The sequence below is a fragment of the Dermochelys coriacea genome, chromosome 2, assembly GCF_009764565.3.
Source record: "Dermochelys coriacea isolate rDerCor1 chromosome 2, rDerCor1.pri.v4, whole genome shotgun sequence".
Taxonomy (NCBI): domain Eukaryota; kingdom Metazoa; phylum Chordata; order Testudines; family Dermochelyidae; genus Dermochelys; species Dermochelys coriacea.
Window position 1 is genome coordinate 236,689,285 of NC_050069.1, and position 20,899 is coordinate 236,710,183.

The window sequence follows — 20,899 nt, forward strand, 5'->3', positions numbered from 1 at the left end:
AGATGTGTGGACACAGTTGGCAACGGGCTTTGTTGCAAGGATAGGTTCCTGGGTTAGTGGTTCTGTTGTGTGGTGTGTGGTTGCTGGTGAATATTTGCTTCAGGCTGGGGCGCTGTCTGTAAGCAAGGACTGGCCTGTCTCCCAAGATCTGTGAGAGTGATGGGTCATTCTTCAGGATAGATTGTAGATCCTTGAAGATGTGTTGGAGAGGTTTTATTTGGGGGCTGAAGGTGATGGCTAGTGGAGTTCTGTTACTTTCTTTGTTGGACCTGTCCTGTGGTAGGTGACTTCTGGGTACTCTTCTGGCTCTGTCAATCTGTTTCTTCACTTCAGCAGGTGGGTATTGTAGTTGTAGGAATGCATGATAGAGATCTTGTAGGTGTTTGTCTCTGTCTGAGGGGTTGGAGCAAATGCGGTTGTATCATAGAGCTTGGCTGTAGACAATGGATCGTGTGGTGTGGTCTGAATGAAAGCTGGAGGCATGTAGGTAGGCATAGCATCAGTAGGTTTCCGGAATAGGGTGGTGTTTATGTGACCATTGCTTATTAGCACCGTAGTGCCAGGAAGTGGATCTCTTGTGTGGACTGGTCCAGGCTGAGGTTGATAGTGAGATGGAAATTGTTGAAATCATGGTGGAATTCCTCAAGGGCTTCTTTTCCATAGGTCCAGATGATGATGTCGTCAGTGTAGTGCAAGTAGAGTAGGAGCATTAGGGGACGAGAGCTGAGGAAGTGTTGTTCTAAGTCAGCCATAAAAATGTTGGCATACTGTGGAGCCATGCGGGTACCCTAGCAGTGCCACTGATTTGAAGGTATACATTGTCCCCAAATGTGAAATAGTTATGGGGGAGGACAAAGTCACAGAGTTCAGCCACCAGGTTTACCGTGACATTATTGGGGATACTGTTCCTGACGGCTTGTAGTCCATTTTTGTGTGGAATGTTGGTGTAGAGAGCTTCTACATCCGTAGTCGCTAGGATGGTGTTTTTAGGAAGATCACCGATGGATTGTAGTTTCCTCAGGAAGTCAGTGGTGTCTCGAAGATAGCTAGGAGTGCTGGTAGAATAGGACCTGAGGAGGGAATCTACATAGCCAGACAATCCTGCTGTCAGGGTGCCTGAGATGATGGGACGTCCAGGATTTCCAGGTTTAAGGATCTTGGGTAGCAGATAGAATACCCCTGGTTGGGGTTCCAGGGGTGTGTCTGTGCGGATTTGTTCTTGTGCTTTTTCAGGGAGTTTCTTGAGCAAATGGTGTAGTTTCTTTTGGTAACCCTCAGTGGGATCAGAGGGTAATGGCTTGTAGAAAGTTGTGTTGGAGAGCTGTCTAGGAGCCTCTTGTTCATATTCCAACACATTCATGATGATGACAGCACCTCCTTTGTCAGCCTTTTTGCCATAAATATGCCATATATTTATTGCATGATGGCATATATACCAGATGGAGAGATACGTTTTTGCGTGGCCTACTGTAAGCTAAATGCTGTAACTCGCCCAGACAACTATCCAATACCACATACGGATGAACTATTAGAGAAACTGGGATGGGCCCAGTTCATCTCTACCTTGGGCTTAATCAAGGGGTACTGGCAGATACCGCTAGATGAATCCGCCAAGGAAAGGTCAGCCTTCACCACACATGTCTGGCTGTATGAATTTAACGTACTCCCTTTCGGGCTGCAGAATGCACCTGCCACCTTCCAGAGACTAGTAGATGGCCTCCTAGTGGGATTAGGAGAATATGCAGTCGCCTACCTTGACGATGTGGCGATATTTTCGGATTCCTGGGCAGAACACCTGGAACATCTACAAAAAGTCTTGGAGCGCATAAGGGAGGCAGGACTAACTGTTAAGGCTAAGAAGTGTCAAATAGGCCTAAATAGAGTGACTTACCTTGGACACCAGGTGGGTCAAGGAGCTATCAACCCCCTACAGGCCAAAGTGGATGCTATCCAAAAGTGGCCTGTCCCAAAGTCAAAGAAACAGGTTCAATCCTTCTTAGGCTTGGCCGCTTATTACAGACGATTTGTACCGCAATACAGCCAAATTGCGGCCCCACTGACAGACCTAACCAAAAAGAAACAACCAAATGCCGTTCAGTGGACCGAAGAGTGTCAGAAGGCCTTTAACCAGCTTAAAGCGACACTCATGTCTGACCCTGTACTAAGGGCCCCAGGCTTTGACAAATCGTTCCTAGTAACCACAGATGCGTCCAAGCGTGATGTGGGAGCAGTTTTAATGCAGGGAGGACTGGATCAAGTATTCCACTCTGTAGTGTTTCTCAGCAAAAAACTGTCTAAGAGGGAAAGCAATTGGTCAGTCAGTGAAAAAGAATGTTACGCCATTGTCTACGCTCTGGAAAAGCTACACCCATATGTTTGGGGATGGCGTTTCCACCTGCAAACCGACCATGCTGCGCTACAGTGGCTTCATACCACCATGGTAGATAACAAAAAACTTATTCAGTGGAGTTTAGCTCTCCAAGATTTTGATTTCGACATCCAGCACATCTCAGGAGCTTCTAACAAAGTGGTTGATGACCTCTCCCATGAAAGTTTCCCAGAATCAACTGGTTAAAATCGTCCTTGAGATGTGGAAAATATTGTTAGTCTTTATATACTTGGTAGTATATTTAGAGGTGCATGTGTCTTATTAACTCTGTTTTTTCCTAGAGCTTCAGGAAGAAATCCCCGCCAGCATTTCACCCTGTCTGTGATTTGGGGTGTGTGTCATAAATATAAAGGGAAGGGTAAACATCTTTAAAATCCCTCCTGGCCAGAGGAAAAACCCTTTCATCTGTAAAGGGTTAAGAAGCAAGGATAAGCTTGCTGGCACCTGACCACAATGACACTATGGAAGGGAGACACAAGGATACATTTCACAAGGCTGGAGGGGGTGAAAAACACAAGGGATCCTGGGTCTGTATGGGTTGATGCTTTCTGTCGGGGACAGAACAGGAAGGAAGTCTTAGAATTTCGTAAGTAATCTAGCTAGGATAATGCGTTAGATTAATGATTTCTTTAATGGCTGAGAAAATAGGTGGAGCTCGAATAGAATGGATATTCTTGTTTTTTGGTGTCTCTTGTCTGTAACTTAAGGTTTTGCCTAGAGGGATTCTCTATGTTTTGAATCGAATTACCGCTGTAAGGTAATTTACCATCGTGATTTACAGAGGTGATTCTGTACTACTTTTTCTCGATAAAATGTCTTCTTTAAGAAAACTGAATGCTTTTTCATTTTTCTTAAGATCCAAGGGTTTGGATCTGTGGTCACCTATGTAAATTGGTGAGTTTTTTCCCAAACCTTCCCCAAGAAGGGGGGTGCAAGGTTTTGGTGAGGATTTTTGGGGGAAAGACGTTTCCAAACGGCTCTTTCCTGGTTAGATGTTTGGTGGTGGCAGTGAAAGTCCAAGGGCAAAAGGTAAAATAGTTTGTACCTTGGGGAAGTTTTAACCTCAGCTGGTAAAAGTAAGCTTAGGAGGTTTTCATGCAGGTCCCCACATCTGTACCCTAGAGCTCAGAGTGGGGAAGGAACCTTGACACGTATGCCATCATGTGCCAGCAATGCCCCTCTGCCATGTACATTGGCCAAACTGGACAGTCTCTATGTAAAAGAATAAATGGACATAAATCAGACGTCAAGGATTATAACATTCAAAAACTAGTTGGAGAACATTTCAATCTCTTTGGTCACTCGATTACAGACCTAAAAGTGGCAATTCTTCAACAAAAAAACTTCAAAAACAGACTCCAACAAGAGACTGCTGAATTGGAATTAATTTGCAAACTGGATACAATTAACTGAGGCTTGAATAAAGACTGGGAGTGGATGTGTCATTACACAAAGTAAAACTATTTCCCCATGTTTATTCCCCCCCCCCCCCGCGTTCCTCAGACATTCTTGTCAACTGCTGGAAATGTCCCACCTTGATTATCATTACAAAAGATTTTTTCTCCTCCCCCTCCCCCCTGCTCTCCTGCTGGTAATAGTTCACCTTACCTGATGACTCTCATAGATTCATAGATACTAAGGTCAGAAGGGACCATTCTGATCATCTAGTCCGACCTCCTGCACAGCGCAGGCCACAGTGTGTGTGGTAACACCCATTGTTTCATGTTCTCTGTGTATATAACTCTCCCCACTGTATTTTCCACTGAATGCATCCGATGAAGTGAGCTGTAACTCACGAAAGCTTACGCTCAAATAAATTTGTTAGTCCCTAAGGTGCCACAAGTACTTCTTTTCTTTTTAAATGATGCAAGTATTTCAAATGAAAAATCAGGCCTGGGTCTAAGGTGCTGTGTGTATTGGATAATAAAAAGAGTTTACAATGGAGTAAAGGAATGCTCTCCAAAGGACATGCTTTATTTTTTCTCTTAGGATTTATTGAGCTACTTGGAAATCAAAAAGAAAAGGAGTACTTGTGGCACCTTAGAGACTAACAAATTTATTAGAGAATAAGCTTTCGTGAGCTACAGCTACAGACTAACACGGCTGCTACTCTGAAACCTGTCATTGGAAATCAAAGGAAGCTTTCTCCATGGGCTTCAACAGGAGCAGGATTTGGGTCTTATTACCTTGGTAAATAGCTCCCTCTAGAGTAGACAATAGGACGTGTGTCATTTAGAAGAGGGCTGGGTCTTTTAGAATGATGTGGCTGGCAGTTTGTGTAATGCTTATTGTACTATCTGGAAACTAAAACTATCCCCTCCAGAGAGCATCCCATTTGTACTAGTCACAGATATAGTCTGCTCTGAAAATCAGAACTGAAGGCCAGAAGTGCAGGCCATTGCTAGGCACTAAAACTTAACGACTGAGACTCATCAAATTACCTGAGTATATAACTTATTCTTACCTACCATTTTACCTTTGCTGATTGCTTTAGATCTAAGATAATGATCTTCTGAGTTCTGGCCTCATGGTGATTCATGTCAGGGAGCAATAACATCACAGAGGATCTCTCTGCAGCTATTACCTCTGCAAATGATCTTCTGTTTTCAGATCTCTTACAAAATTCTGTATTTTAGATTAAACATTTTGTACCAAATACAATAAAGATGTAATTGTGCTTTGGATCTGTACATGCAGACAATTCCCAGATATAAAAGTTGAACCAGTTGCTCCAAGGTCTCTTTATTAATTGCGGCTTTCTTGTTTCAGAGGTGTTGTCAAAGTTGACATAAATCTGCAGAAGGTGGACATTGACCAGTGTTCAAGTGAAGGATGGTTTTCAGGAACTCACAAATGCCATCTCAACAATTCTGAGGTAAGAGAATTAGAGAATTGAACTCAACTGTAATAATAAAAACTATCTTTCCATCATGTAACACTTTGGTTTGTGTTTACTGTATGTTGTGTTGTTTTATATTTTTCTTTAAAGGCAATTTGTGCTGTAAAGATTTTTCTGTGCCTCAGGGTATTATGATAGTATATGAATAGTAGGAATATCAGCACAAAATAAAACTGAATCTCACTGTGCAGACATAACAGCGTTAGCAGCAAAGAAGATTATCAGTGAAATGACTTATGAAGTTTTGCTTGAGAGTCAAATAATAGACATCACTTTATACAATATCTTAAAATAGCCTTGCAATTAAAGTTTATCACTTTTGGCTGGGCAAACCCATTGTGGATTATATAATAGAACTGGTTGAAATGCTGACGGTATTCATTCAAAAAGACTTGCCTTTGTATGTGCATTTGGATGAGTAATATGCACTAAGAGGGAAAATTGGATGTTGTATTTTTTTCTCTTAAAATAGAAATGCTAACACTTTGACAGAGCTGGCTAAATATTTCAGTGTTCCACGTCTTCCTGCACCACTTCTCTCCCCCCTCAGTCACTCTCCCTCAAGGGTCTCTGATTAGCTCAGTTTGTAGTTGCATCACAGATCATCCAAACTGGACAGTCACCTGTATGCAATGAGACTTTGACACTGGAATACTGATTAGAATACTAATTAGATTCTTGGTATTTTTATTTATATGGGGGATATTTTCAAAGGCACAAATTGGAGTAGTGTCCAGCTCCCCTTTACTTTTAAATGGGAATTGGGCACCTAACAACCCTTTCTACCTCTGAAAAACTCCCAAATATTTATTAAAACATACATAGACAATTGTTGCTTTCCTCTGCATTAGGTGGTGGTGTCATCAGTAGAGCTGGTCAGAAATTTTTCAACAAAATGTGTTGTGTTGTAAAATGTCAATTAGTTGAAACCAAAGCTGTTTGTGGGAAAAGGTCAGTTTCAGCAGATTTCTCAGGTAAAAAACTCTTTTTGGGGAAAAAAAAATAGTTCTGAAGTCGTAAAAATGTCCCATTTCTTTGAAAAGAAATTGTTCTTTTTATTTTTAGAAAAAACTTTTGTTTTAAAATTTAAGCTAATTATAGTTTAAAAAAAAGTTTTAATTTGTTTAAAATGAAACGTCTACAATGACCTGAATTAAAAAAATTTCAGAATGTTTGTTACTTAATTTGCAAAAGTTTTCAAGATCTTCTGAATTTTTGTCCAGGTTCAGGCCAGGAAAACCTTTGAAATCTTGAAATTTTTCCTGCGATGGTAAAACAGTTTTCTGCTCAGCTCTCATCATCAGCAAATGCCACCCTTTAAAATGTGATAGTCATCCTGAGCTTAAGGCCAATAGTTGTATTTTCTGCGGGGGGGGGGGCAAGTATTGTCTTCTCCTCCTTCATGTCACAAACAGGGACATAAGCAGGGTGAGGGTGGGTATTGGGTTAAATTTCTTCCTGCAACCAAGGAGAAAAGGAAAAATCTTTGAGGGAGCCTCAAAATATGTTAAATTAAAATGGAGAGAACAATGACAGAAGGGGACAGTACTGGTCTTTAACTCACTTTAGATCTGATCCAAAGCCCACTGAAGTCTTTCCATTTACTTTAATAGGCATTGGATCAGGCCCTATCCTTTACATTTTAGAAAGTGAGGTCACAGAGTCAAATCAAGACAGACATATTTTCATAATCAAACTTTCCTCCCAAATCTGAGGTCTAACAAGGGTATGCTGGGCGGAGCACCCTGGCTGTGAAAAAGGGGTTTTCCTTATGAATGTGACTTTTAGTAAAAATGCTGTAATTTCACATGCCTCCCATTTTATTACAGCACGTGAAGCAAGTGGAGTGTTACTTTGGTAAATTTAGTGGTGTGGTTAGATGTTAGCTGTGTGTTATCTCAACTGGGAAGTCTCTGATGCTCGGGATGCGCTTCCTCTGCTAGGGGAAATATGTAATCCACACACCTCCTGGGTGTGGTATTCTGTCCCCTGACAGTGGTACTGAGACCACTTAAAGATTAATGAGTCTATTACAGCCTTAGTTAACGGCCACATGGCTTTTAGCTTATGCAGTAGAGGCTCATGCACTAAGCTCCAGAGGTTCCAGGTTCGATCCTGACAACCAGGGTCTGTTGGTGTTACAACTGCACAATGTGATTTTGGCTTTGGGGAATCACCAAAAGTAACCTCACTGGGTGACTGAAAAATTCCAGTGATGGCCTCTGTACCTATGAAAAATAGTGTGTGATCATGTAATTGCAAAACTTTCATAATACAAATACACAAAGGGACCGAAATAAGGTTGCATGAGCAGCCTTAATTCTTGCATTTCATAATTTGAGTGCTTGACTTTGCAACTTGAATTTTCTTTGAATGTAGGGTTGGGTTTTATTGGAGAGGGGAAACATAATGTATACACATTGTCTATTGTTCCCTCTTCTCTCTAACCTGTCTGTCCTTAGATTGTTAGCTCCTCAGAGCAGGGACTGTCCCTTCTAGAATATCTAGGCAGTGTCCTAGCACATCACTGACATGATCATAACAAAAATAATTAGTCACTATGTGGTGGCCCTTCTGAGGGGCTTCTACTGGCTTGGGGAGGAGGAAGCATGCATCTTAAGGCATGTCTACACTTACGGCAGAGCGATCGATCCACTGGGGGATGATTTATCGTGTCTAGTGAAGATGTGATAAATGGACCACCGAGCACTCTCCCATCGACTCTGGTACTCCACTGGAGTGAGAAGCGGAGACGGAGATGACAGAGGAGTAGCAGCAGTTGATCTACCGCAGTGAAGATACCACAGTAAGTAGCTCTAAGTACATTGACTTCAGCTACGCTATTTTTGTAGCTGAAGTTGTGTAACTTTAGACTGACTTAGCTTGCCTCCCCCTCCCATAGTGTAGACCAGGCCTGAGGCTGCTTTCAGTGCCTTTAGGCCTTTCTGTTTGCTCCTTTTGCTTCCTTCCATGTTGTATAAGAAAATTGGAGCCCAGGCGTGAGACATCCAGGTGCTTTATTCCTACTGTCTTCGCCAACCATATTAACTCTCCAGCTTCTAGAAAACTCTCTCTAGCACAGATCTTCCTCAAAAAGGGAGGTGTGCCAAGGGTTTCAATCGGTGCTGTCTTGTAATCGGTCAATCACTGAACAGAATGTTTAGTAAAATAATTGTTTATGCAGTTTTCTTACTCGTCCCTCAAAGTTTTTGTAATACAGGAAAGTTCTTTATGCAGCACAGAATCCTTTCTTGGCTTCTCCTGATGTTCCCTAAGACAGATTCTTCCCTCACAGCAAAGTTTAACTTGTAAGTTTTCTTAACTCCCTTCAACTCATATATATTTTTTTAACATATTTTAAAACATACTGTTACTTAGCACAGTCAATGAATAACAGGCCTTTAGGCACAATTTTGTGTAAGCAGCAAATAGGAAGTTTCTCTATGGAAGATTCAGAGGATCTTTGTGGTGAAGACAAAGAGGAAATAGTAAGAAGGAACTTAATAAGGGCAGTTGGTCAATTCTTCACCTCAGTATCATAGTCCTATGTTTTTAGGGGCACTCTTGTGTGCAATCAATTATCATGAATAAGATTATTTTATTTAGGGCTAGTAATATCCCATCAGCTGTAAAGTACATTTATCAAACTCATTGCCATAGTAACTGAATGCTCTTAGTCCTGGTACCCCTACAGAGACCATACAAGTCAGTGTGTGAGATCTAGTCTAGCCTTGTCCATGACAGACAGAATTGTTTAGTAAATTCCATTAATTTGAAAGTGTTGAAATCCAGTCTGTATTGTGGGTCACTTTAAGCCTGATCCAAAGCCCATTGAAGTTAATGGGAGTCTCTCTCCATTGACTTCAATTAGATTTTGATCAGAGTCTAAAGAGATGATTTAGAGATCCCAGATCCTCTGAAGCATCTGGTACTGGCCACTGTCAGGCACTGCAATTGTTGGACCATTGGTTTTATCCAGTAGGCAACTCTTAAGTTTCTATTCCATTTTCTGTGTGCTGTACCTCTAAATGTAGAAGAGACCCACACCCCACTCTCGGCCCCTGCTGCATGGGCACCTACCATTTCACTTTAGATACACAATGTTAGTGAGAAACTATATTCTCTGATTCATGAAAACAAAATCTTTGTTCCCCTTGATCTCCGGTAAATCATTCACATCAGAAATACGGGTTTTGCTCTTTGTCCATTCAAAAACAAAACAGAAACTAATGGTTTAACTTAAAGAAAAACTTTACATTTTATCTTTAAACTATAGCAGAGCACCACTTATTTCTCTAGAACAAGCAACTGTGGTATTTAGATAAACACATTTTCAAACAAATGAAGGACCTATAATGCAGGGGGACATCAGGGGACATAAGTCAACGCTGGCTAACATTTTTTGGATAACAGGGAGTTGGTTAAACAAGATTATACTGCAGTGAAGTAACTGGCAATGGTCTTTCCACAGCAAAATCTATTATTACTTCAAATCTTATAAACATCTGCTAGTGACATTTTCCTATCAATAACTGCCAGTCACTTCTCTACCTCCCACTACAGTGTCGGACATTCTGTCTTGTTTTTTCATTCTAGGCTTTTTGCATAGACTCTTCCATCTAAGATGCCACTCTTCCTCAGCTGTTGGTACTTTCACAGCTGCTGCAGTGTCTCCCTTGAAGCATTTCTGCAGTGCCACACTGTCTCATAGCACTTCTCAATTGACACTTTACAGTACTTTTCGAAATGGAAAACCTAATTGAAAGGTCAGAGTTTCAAAACTGCTGAAAGTAATATTTAGCCACGTACCCTGAGCTTTTTATTTATTGCCAGCAAAATGTTGTATAAGTACTTCATGGAATAAGCTTCTAAGTTAAAATTGCATTGTGCATGGTGGATAACTATGCAGGCAAGTAACAATAATGGTTTAACAAAGTTTGGCTGTAGGAATGATGCAAATCTAGCACTAGTACTTTCAATGCAAGGATAAAAATGAGGTTGTGTAGTTACTGTTCCAGTCTCTTTTGGGACTGACCTATTAAAGCCAATTCTGTGGTCTCAGGTGTATGGGGTTTCTGTTCCTCCACTTTCCAGAAAAAGCAAAACAATAAAAATAAGGTCACAATAAATGGAAGTATTTGGTGGTGTGAGAAATGACTGCTGTGTTCTACCCCAGCAGTGGCTGCATTTCAGTGTTTGCACATAGTGATGCCAGAATGAGAAGTGCATACAAATGCAACTTATGAAATCAATAGAAGCTAGGCACCTAGGCATTGATGAAAATCCCTCTAGGTGTTCATTTGTATCTTCAGGTACCTAATACCACAGGGACTAGAGTGATCAGGGGCCACAAAAGTACCTAGATAGAAGTTTCCACGCTTTACTTTTATAGCCCATAATCACCATAGTTTTATGGCCCCGCAATGCAGTGATAAGTGCCATGTATGTCTAGGAGTAAGTGTTTGCAGGGCCCTCTGTTAGTTCATTCATTCATCATGTTAAAGAGCAAGGAGCAGATCTCAGCTGAGTAATGTTATATCTCCAACAGTGAAGCTATAACAACTTACACCACCTGAGGATCTGATCCTAAAACTTAATGCTGGGCCGGCATGTCAGATTCATAACTGGAAAGTAAACATAGTGAGCAGCTTGCTTTTGAGATTCAAATGTGTCTTTAGAATTCCAGTACCAATTTCTAATACTTTATATTGTACATGTGAAGGGGAGCTTATGTGTACATTTCTGTATTTATTTTTAAAGGCTGGCAATGTTCACATCACTGAACTTTACATGGCTTTCTAGATGGGGCTAATAATGAAGAAATTTGTATGTGCTTTACTTAACTATTGGGAGAACACTATACTCTGATGTTTAACTTAAATTCTTTTTGAGGCAAAAATATAGGAAGAACATTCTTACTGTGAGGAAAATTTAACTGCCTTCTGCTTTTACTAATGTTTAAGTGAAATTTCTGTATCAGAAATTAAAACCAAAATGAATCTTCCATGCTCCTCATCCTGAAAAAGAGACAATTTTTAGGAAAATAAAATAGCATTTCCCAGTGTGGCTGATAGTAAATTAAATTAAATTAAATTAAATTAAATTATTATTAGCATAAATTAAGGACTGAAAAATATGTGCTGTTAATGCTCATATTGTTATGACTCATAAGAAAATGGTCACAAGAAAAATGTACTCACCAGAAACTTAGAACCATAGAGTTAGAAGGTATCGCAAAGGCCATATAGTCTAACCCCTGCCAAGATGTAGGATTTGTTGTGACTAAACCATCCAAGACAGATGGCTAGCCAGCTCCTTTTGAAAACCTCCAGTGAAGGAGCTTCCACAACCTCCCTAGGCAGTCTGTTCCATTGTCCTACTGTCCTTATAGTTAGGAAGTTTTTCCTGAGATTTAATCTAAATCTGCTATGCTGTTGTTTGAACCCATTACCTCTTGTCCTGCCCTCTGTGGGATGAGAGAACAACTTTTCTCCATCTTTTTTATGGCAGCATTTCAAGTATTTGAAGACCACTATCATGTCCTCCCCTTAATCTCCTCTATTCTGAACAAAACATACCCAGTTCCTTCAGCCTTTCCTTAGCCTTAAATTGAGGTCTCGAGAGCACAGCATCCATCTTTAAATGTCACCTGTCTTTGGGAATAGAAGAAATATAAAGGTGATACAGTTAATATTTTTCCTTTTGCTATTATTATGGGAAATCATTTTAGTATCTATTTGCCAAGTGTGGGCTTGTGAATTGCATTTTATCTGCAGATGTAATGTCAAACACACATTTTATTTCTATAGAGTACCTTTCATAAAACGTATTGTGTGCCACTTTGCAGAGTTGCAGACTTTCATTCAGGCAAAAAACAGAGAGAGAGGAGAATGATGGAAACAGAGGAGAACTTTAAGGGATAGATTTAGTATGGCTGAGGTGCAGTCTTCCTTTGTGCCCATATTTCTGTGCCCACAAAGGGTTCGGAAATATACCATGAGAATGAACTCCTTGTGGAATGAATGGAACATACAATGGTGAAGCTAAATTGGAAAATTAGCAAAAGCACAAACTTAGCTAAAATAAACGTGTGTGTACACAAGCAGGGGATATCCCACCCCTTGCTTGTAGTGTAGATAGAGCCTCTAGAGAGAAGACAAGTAAGAGGGGGTATGATAACTACACCATAGTAAATGCTTTAGATAAGGTAGATTGGGCACTTTTACTCACCTTCTCACAATACAAGAACAGGGAGATATTCAGTTAAAAGGCATAAAAAATTTAAAACTGATGAAAGGAAATATACTTTTTTCAAACAATACACAGTTTGGGGGTATTTGTGCCTCCAGGTACCCAAATGTGCACCTACTATCAGTTTTGTGCTTGCAATTCAAATGCAAGAGCGAATTGTATTTGCAAATGGAATGCTGCCTTTCTGAAATTTCCCCCCAAAGTTTGGTAAAAATGCAAGTGTAACCCACTGGTGAATGTATTATGGGTCCCCCCCTTCACCTGCACCCCCAAGGCCGATTCACAAAATATATGAGGAGTTACAGCCCCTAGCTAGAGAGCACTGACTCTTTAGCTTAAGCTGTCGCATTTCTTGCTTTCATCTCTGGAATGCCCAGGTCAATCCCTATTGTATGATGGCTGCTTTCTGGACCAACACAAGTAAATACTTTAACAATTATTCATGTGAGAGAGTGACCTGGCATGAAATGGTTTTACATGAGGAATGACACATTCTCATATTTGATAGAAAGCTTTATCTTCCTAAATGAGTGGTTGGAATTTGAGGTGTAATTCCTTCCTCTCTCCCTAGTCCAGTAAACATCAGCATGGTTGTTCAAACATGCCCTGTACACATAGGATTAAAGCTGAGGGGGGATATTGATTTCAAACATAAGGCTATGATACCCATTGTTTTCTTGTTGTCTTTTCAACCTAGGAGGCTAGCTTGAAAGCGTCAGCAGCTTCTGGAAGGGTAGTTTGGCATTTTGGAATGTGAGCAGCCCTGAAGTTTGAGCAATAAAATGTTTAATATTTGGATGGGGACAATGGTTTGGTAACTTGGAGGAAAAGAGGCAGATAGCCAAATGGACTATGATTGGGGAGTCTCGTCATTCTGAGGTGACTCCTCGGGGCTGGGAAGGTGGTGATCATGAAATTTGGATTAGGACTTTCTCTGATGATTGAATGGGGAGTTGCAGCTTGGATGGCACAGGTAGAAGTAGTGTAGAAGAAGTAACCAATTCTGTGAGGTCAAGTGAGAATGGAGGTTAAAGCCTATTGAAATGGAGGTTAAAGCCGGGGTAGCTCTCACTCAGTGAGGAGGGGGAGCTGTGGGGAAATGTGGCTTACCTAAGCCCAGGGAAAGGAGGGACAGCTCATCTTTTAACAGAGAGCAGTGTTCTCCGACCTGCTCTCCTTCACTTTAACAGCTGAGAGGGAAGCGGTATCCCTGAGGAACACATGGACCAGAGACTTGGTTCTGTGGGGCTGAGAGAGGGAATGGGTAGCAGCTGCAGTTCACAGAGGCTCAGAAGTGAAGTGAGTGGAACATGCAATGGTGCAGCTAAATCAGGAAAAACAATGCCTTTAAAGGTTTCAGAGTAGCAGCTGTGTTAGTCTGTATTCGCAAAAAGAAAAGGAGTACTTGTGGCATCCGATGAAGTGAGCTGTAGCTCACGAAAGCTTATGCTTAAATAAATTTGTTAGTCTCTAAGGTGCCACAAGTACTCCTTTTCTTAATGCCTTTAAAGTTTTCTAAGAGAGACACTTTCCAATATCATTGTCAAACATTGGAAAAACTGTTGACTGAAGTTCTCCTAGGCAAGTGGAGGTGAGACGAAGTCAGCATCCAACATGATAAGATCCCAGTGGGTTATGTCAAGTAAAATTTCCAAGTAATCACTTACAGATATTTTCCATCTAGCCCATTATGAAACAGGCACCCAGCATAAAAAGCACTGAAAGGAATGTGATATGTTGGTGATACAATCTGTGTGGACATAGATTACAGAATGTGGTTAACATTCAGTCTGGCAGTGATACTCTTTGGAAGTGCAGGCAGAAAGCAATAAAGTTATGGACTTGAAATGTGGCGGCAGGAAAATATAAACAGGGGCATAGGGAATGGATGGAGATATAGTTTCTAGAAGGAAGAAAGATCTTTTGGTGGTAGAAAGGACTTGAGCACCAAATACTATACAAAATCTTGGGCTAAGAAGGAGAGCTAAGATTGAAACAACAAAAATGAGTTAGGAGCAGCACAGAGTAGTTAATAGGTGTAGAATATTGCAGCTAACACCTCGTAGAACCAACTGGAGAAAGAAATATTTGTCTCTGTCACATTCATAGTTGCAAGAAAAATTGCTACTCATACAATTCTGAGTATCTGAGAAGCATTCAGCAAACACAGAATATCTTAGACTGCTTTTTAAAATAATATAGCTTTGCATCATCGGTGTTCATGGGAAAAGTCTCTCTCTGATAGCAAATTGGATCTAGTCTGGCACACAATTATATAAAATATGGCAGAGGCTTGTCAGAACTTTCAGTGATAAATAGAGCCCTACCAAATTCATGGCCGTGAAAAACACGTCAAATCTGGTCTTTTGTGTACTTTTACACTATACTATACAGATTTCACAGGGGAGACCAGCATTTCTCAAACTGGGAGTCCCAATCCAAAAGGGGTTGCAAGGTTATTGTAGGAGGGACATAGTATTGCCACCCTTACTTCTGTGCTGCCTTCAAAGCTGGCTGGAAAGCGGCAGCTGCTGGCCAGGCGCCCAGCTCTGAAGGCAGCACTGCCAGCAGCAGCACAGCAGTAAGGGTAGCAATGGGTGGCCGAAGAGTGGTGGCTGCTTTCTGAGGGCCCAGCTCTGAAGGCAGCAGCACAGAAGGTAGGGTAGCAATACCATCCTTACTTATGCATTGCTGCTGGCAGTGGCACTGCCTTCAGAACTGGGCTCCCAGCCAGCAGCTGCCACTCTCTGGCTGCCCAGCTCTGAAGGCAGCGCCGCCACCAACAGCAGTGCAGAAGTAAGGGTGGCACTACCACAACCCTCCTACAATAACCTTGCAATCTCCCGACTACCTCATTTTGGGTCAGGACCCGTACAGCTACAACGCCATGACATTTCAGATTTATATATCTGAAATAATGAAATTTATGATTTTTAAAATCCTATGACCATGAAATTGTCCAAAATGGACCCTGAATTTGGTAAAAAAGAAAAGGAGGACTTGTGGCACCTTAGAGACTAACAAATTTATTTGAGCATAAGCTTTCATGAGCTACAGCTCACTTCACAAAAGCTTATGCTCAAATAAATTTGTTAGTCTCTAAGGTACCACAAGTACTCCTTTACTTTTTTTCCGAATACAGACTAACACGGCTGCTACTCTGAAACCTGAATTTGGTAGGGCCCTAGTGATAAACAAGGTGCCCGGCAAATCAACTTTTCAGTACAATGAAGAGTCAGGTTGCTTAGCTACAGTACTCTTTGCCTTTTTAAGAAAGCATTAGTGTTAGACTCAGTGTTACACAAGAGTTAAACTTGGCTTCTTACTGTTTCCCTCAAAAGGAGAGAGCCTTATCAACCAATGCTTGATTCCTAGTAGCTTTGCTAATTCAGTACTGTGCATTCATCCAGTTTAGATTCTATTTACTGTTGTTTTCCCTTCCTAAGGGTTTGAGAAGTGAAAGAGAGTGGGTGAGTGATGCTGCAAGTAGAACAGAGAATTAAAATAAAATGAAAATGCATTTTGCTTCTGCAGGATTGTGCAATCCTAGCGTTTCATCAATTGTCATGTTAGAAGTGGCAATCCTTCCTCCTCCCCCACTCCAACCTCTTTTCTTCACTGATGTTGCTATTTTCAGTGCTGTCACTGAAAAGTCTGAAAGCTGTATTGCCAATGATGACATCACAACATTAGCTAGTGCCTATTAGCTGAGATCATGATGCCATCCTTGCAAGTCTGTAGAGGAATGGAAAGCAGGTGCCCTCAACGGACTTGTAGAAACTTTAAGTGAGTTGGCATGGAGTGGACCCAGACAGTTCCAGGTCTGGTATTCCCAGGTGTAGATAAATTATTTCTATTGAGGGTCATGGGAGTGACTTGTTACTAAATTAGCAGAGCTTCGCTGGGCACTCCTTTTGGGGAACAGTAATAACCGACAATTAAGATCCTTTTAGTCTTCATTTTTGGCCCCTCTTATTTGCTTATCACTATCTTTGAGATTTTTTTCCCTTCATTCTGCATTGCAAATTTAGGAAAACATGCGTATTATCAGAAAAGGAGAGATTTGCAAGCTTAGAGACTCAAAGCGTTGGTCGTAGGGGAGCTTTTCAAATCTAGGATATTGGTTTGGATCCAGTCCTTGGAGGGGCTGACTAAAAGCTATTACAATCTGATAGCTCTTCAATATCCTACGTGAAATGAGTTTGATGGTCTCAGTATATTTCCAAAGTGACAAGTATCCACATCCCCAAAGCCTTCACTATAGGCGGCACTAACTGGTACTTTGGTGGGCCACTTTAGAAGTTGAGGCAGCAGAGAAGTTGAGGACTAAATGGGCATGGAGACAGACTTCTCCTCTTCCCTCTTAAGGTGGCTGAGGCATGTTAGTGAAGTAGGATGGGGAAATGTGCACTGCTGCTACCCATGCTGTACCGGCTCTGTATATAAACGGAGAACTTGATTCTTCAGGGCAGTCAATATGGCAGTTTTAAATTAGCAGGCACAAATTCACAGGCACATAAAAATGATGGATGTGCAATATATGTACTATCTCTGAGATAGTTTTACTTTGTGCGTGATAACTACAGTTAGCCTGTGTAATAAGGTCTACACATTATCTTAGGTATTTATGTGGCTCCCATACCTTAGTATCTGAGCACCTCCCACACAATCTTTTGAGCAGTTATCCCATTTTACAGATGGGGAACTGAGGCACAGAGAAACGGAGAATTACCTTGGTCACATAAGAAGTCTGTGGCAGAGTAGGGACTTAACCTGGACCTTCATAGTCCTTGGTACCAACTATATGCGAGTTCTGACTGTGCTATTACAAAATCACATATTTAATTGCTTGCTTACTCAGGCAATATATTGCAAACTGGTTTTGGTAGTGGCCAGAGAAATATTCTGCTCGTGTCAGGTGCAGTATTGGACAGTACTTTTTTTTTTTTTTTTTACTGAAGAAATGTGGACTTGATAGAGTGTGTGTTATGCATTGGCAGGGTAATTTTTGACAAAACCACTGAAAAGCATAAGAGTGAAAAAGCTTGTCTGTTGTCTCGTTTTAAGAAGCCTTGTGTTAAAATGGAGCAAGCCTTCCTGCCCGCAGTGAAAACTGCACAGGAGGAGGAAAGTCTAAATTAGACTTGAGGAGAAAGTGTATTGTGCTTCCCCCACCCACTCCACCCATAGTGAGTTAAAATGAGATTGAAAGCTGTTAAATAGCCCAGGTGGGAAACCAGAGAGAGAGCGAGAGCCAGCGAGCACTATTGAATCTCATATGTTTATGCAGGGAGCTAAATTAATAACTTCCAGGGATTCAAGTTTATTTTGTTTCCTACATGGGAGGATGTTTCTAGCATCAGGACTTGAGGTACCGTTGGAAATTTTTGGTGGGATATAAGCATTTTCTCCCAGCACCTTCTTGTATATGAAAAATAACTCCTATCTGTCTCCATGAGAATTAATTTAGAACCCACAAATGTATGTGATTATCTTAAATCACTCTTTCCTATGTGAATTATCTTGCATTTATCAATACTGAATATCAGCTACCATCATGTGGCCCATTCACTTAGTTGTGGTAAACCTCATTAAAATTGTGAAGTCTTCACTAACCTAAACCATTTGGTGTCATCTTTTTTTGCCTCTTCACTGTTAATTTATTAAATGCCAGTACTAATATGGGATCTTGTGCCACCTACCAGTTAACCTTTTACCTAGTTGAATAATGGCCATTTATTCTTACGCTATTTGTTTTATCTCTGAGCCCCTTTCGAATCCATAACAGTTCTTTGCCCCCTCACCTCGTAGGCACTTAGTTCCCTAGTTCGCTACTTATGAAGAGCTTCTTTTTTTTTCATTCAATGAATGAGGAGAGCATGAAAAGCCAGTTTTGCACAGAATTTTGTGCATGTGAAATTTTGAATAGAAATAGGGTAGCAGCCATCTTTATATTTTTCTTTCATTGAAAGGATAGAAGTGAGGAAAAACATGCCTTATCATGGAGATACTGGAAATAAAAATCCCTCTCCAACAAATCAGTTGTTGAATTTAGTCTCTTATTTATACACATGGCAATTGAATTTCTGTGGTATTTACCTGGCTAAAATATATGGTATCTCTTCCGTAGCAAACAATTAAAAATTGGTCAGTTTGGGCCCTAACGTAGTTTCACACTTTTTTCAGTCCCTATTGCTGAACTATCATGGTCTCCACAAATTGAAAACCCTGTCTATGCACTCACGCATGCCCTAATGACAACTGTAAGGCCATTTTCAGACTTCCAAAATTTAAACAGAAAATAAGGAATTTCCCTTATTCCCTTTTGGAATTACACACAAAAACGCCAATGATACCTCCTTGGCTCCACTACCTGGCCTGCCACTCCGCTGACTTCTCCCCACCTACCCCTTTAGAGGAAGTTAGGATTAGGAGTTAGCTGTGCCTCCCCACTACCTGTGCCCCTTCCCATCTATATCCTTCCAGCCTCTTCTGAACCTGTTCAAGCTTAGCAGTGGGAGTCCCAATCTAAAGGATCCATTCAGGTTCATTGGACCTGGGGCCCCTCACTCATAAGCAACAAGAGGGAGAAGTTGTATCCAGACCAGAATTACAAGCTTTGTATGTCAAGCAACTTTGGCTTAAGGTCTCCCTCAGACCCTTACCATTAACAGGGGACAGGGAGAGGGAGTGTTACTCTTATACAAAGCATGTGGCATATGGCAAGCTTGTTTCCTCTGCTACTACTTTTTGGGGATGTACCTGTTCCATCCTTTTCACACAGGTCTGATAAACACATCCAAAATGGCTTCTGCTGATTCTCCTGAATACATGGATACAGCACACCCAATCAAGGAATCTGACAATACAGTGTGACTTCATCCAGATGACACAATCCAACCAGCACAATTAGATCTTGTTTACACAGAAAGTTGCACCAGTTTAACCTAAGGTGCAAATAAAAATCGAACGAGTTAAATTGGTGCAAACCCAAGTGTTTTGGGTTAAGAGTGGCTTATTTTGGTTTAGCTGAATTTCAGTTAGGAATGATTTAAATTAAATTGAAATCTGACACTTCTGAAGCTAAATAAGTGTGTCCACTTAGGTTTTGCACCAGTTTAATTAAACAGGAGCACATTTGTGTGTAGACAAGGCCTTAGAAATTTGAAAGTTCACCTCAAATAGCTACATTGAAAATTTTGACTAAATCCATTTAGTGAAGGGAAACGTTAGATGTCGATATTGATGAAATTCTTGAATGGAATGTGGAGCTTTTTTAGAAGTTTCTTACGCTAACAAAGGGAAAACCTTTGCACAGTTTTATTTTGAGATGAATATTTTCCTCAGCTCAGTTGCTGACTAGTTCTCAGTATGTCACCACCATAAACTATGGTTGACCAGTTTATAGACACCTTGGGTATGATTTTTTTTCAACTGTTGATAATTAAGTTTTTCAGAAATTGACACTGCTACATCATTGGGTGGGACAACGTAAGACATAAATATGTGGAATAGGTTTTACAAACTTAACTTCTCAGATTTGATTTATTGTATAAGGGGGAAATTCTATATTAGACCTTCTCTTAACAGATCACAAAGCAAAACATTAATGGTAATTTAGGAACAAGTGATTGTAACTTGATCACATTTATAGTGTGCAAACAGAATAAAGTCCATACCAGTAATATATATGGAGTTGGTGCTTTAGTAGGGCCAATTTCACAAAGCTGAAAACAATTATAAACCAAATCAGATGGTAGGAAGAATTTAATCAGAAAAATGTGAATGATAATTGCAAATTGTTAAAGAACACTTTGCTAGATGCCCCAAAAGCCACAGTCAAGGAAGAAGGCTGTATTGGTTAAAAACTGACCTGGTTTAAGGGGGAAATGAAGGCAGATGTAGATAACAAAAGGAAGAAAAGGGAAGATAATATTAATGAACATAAATCAGAAGCTAGGAATTGTAGAAAATTGATAAGGGAAGCAAAGGGACACAAGAAGAAATTTGTGGCCAGCAGAGTTAAGGACAATAAGAAGGAGGTTTCATATTAGGAACCAAAAGAATCCTCAGAATGATATTAGTCCGTTACTAGATAGAAATGGTAGAATTATCAATAATATAGAAAAGGCAGAAGTGTTCAATAAATACTTTTGTCCTGGGGAAAAACAGATTATGTACTGATATAATTTGATGATGTACTGATATAATTCGATAATACTCTTTCCATCCACTCGTATCTCAGGAAGATGTTAAACAGCGGTTACTAAAATTAGACATTTTAAAATTATCAGGTCCAGGTAACTTGCATCCAAAATTATTAAAAGAGCTGGCTCTCGGGCTCACTAGACCATTAATGT

The 20,899-nt window shown here is 40.5% G+C and overlaps 1 protein-coding gene across 1 annotated transcript in view; it reads left to right on the forward strand.

Moving 5' to 3' along the window:
• Nucleotides 1–20,899, forward strand: part of GPR158 (G protein-coupled receptor 158) — a 329,341-nt gene that overhangs the window by 21,054 nt on the left and 287,388 nt on the right. Inside the window, exon 2 of the mRNA XM_038393446.2 lies at nucleotides 5,159–5,264. Within this exon, the coding sequence (XP_038249374.1) occupies nucleotides 5,159–5,264 (106 nt within the window). The remainder of the gene's footprint in view (nucleotides 1–5,158; nucleotides 5,265–20,899) is intronic.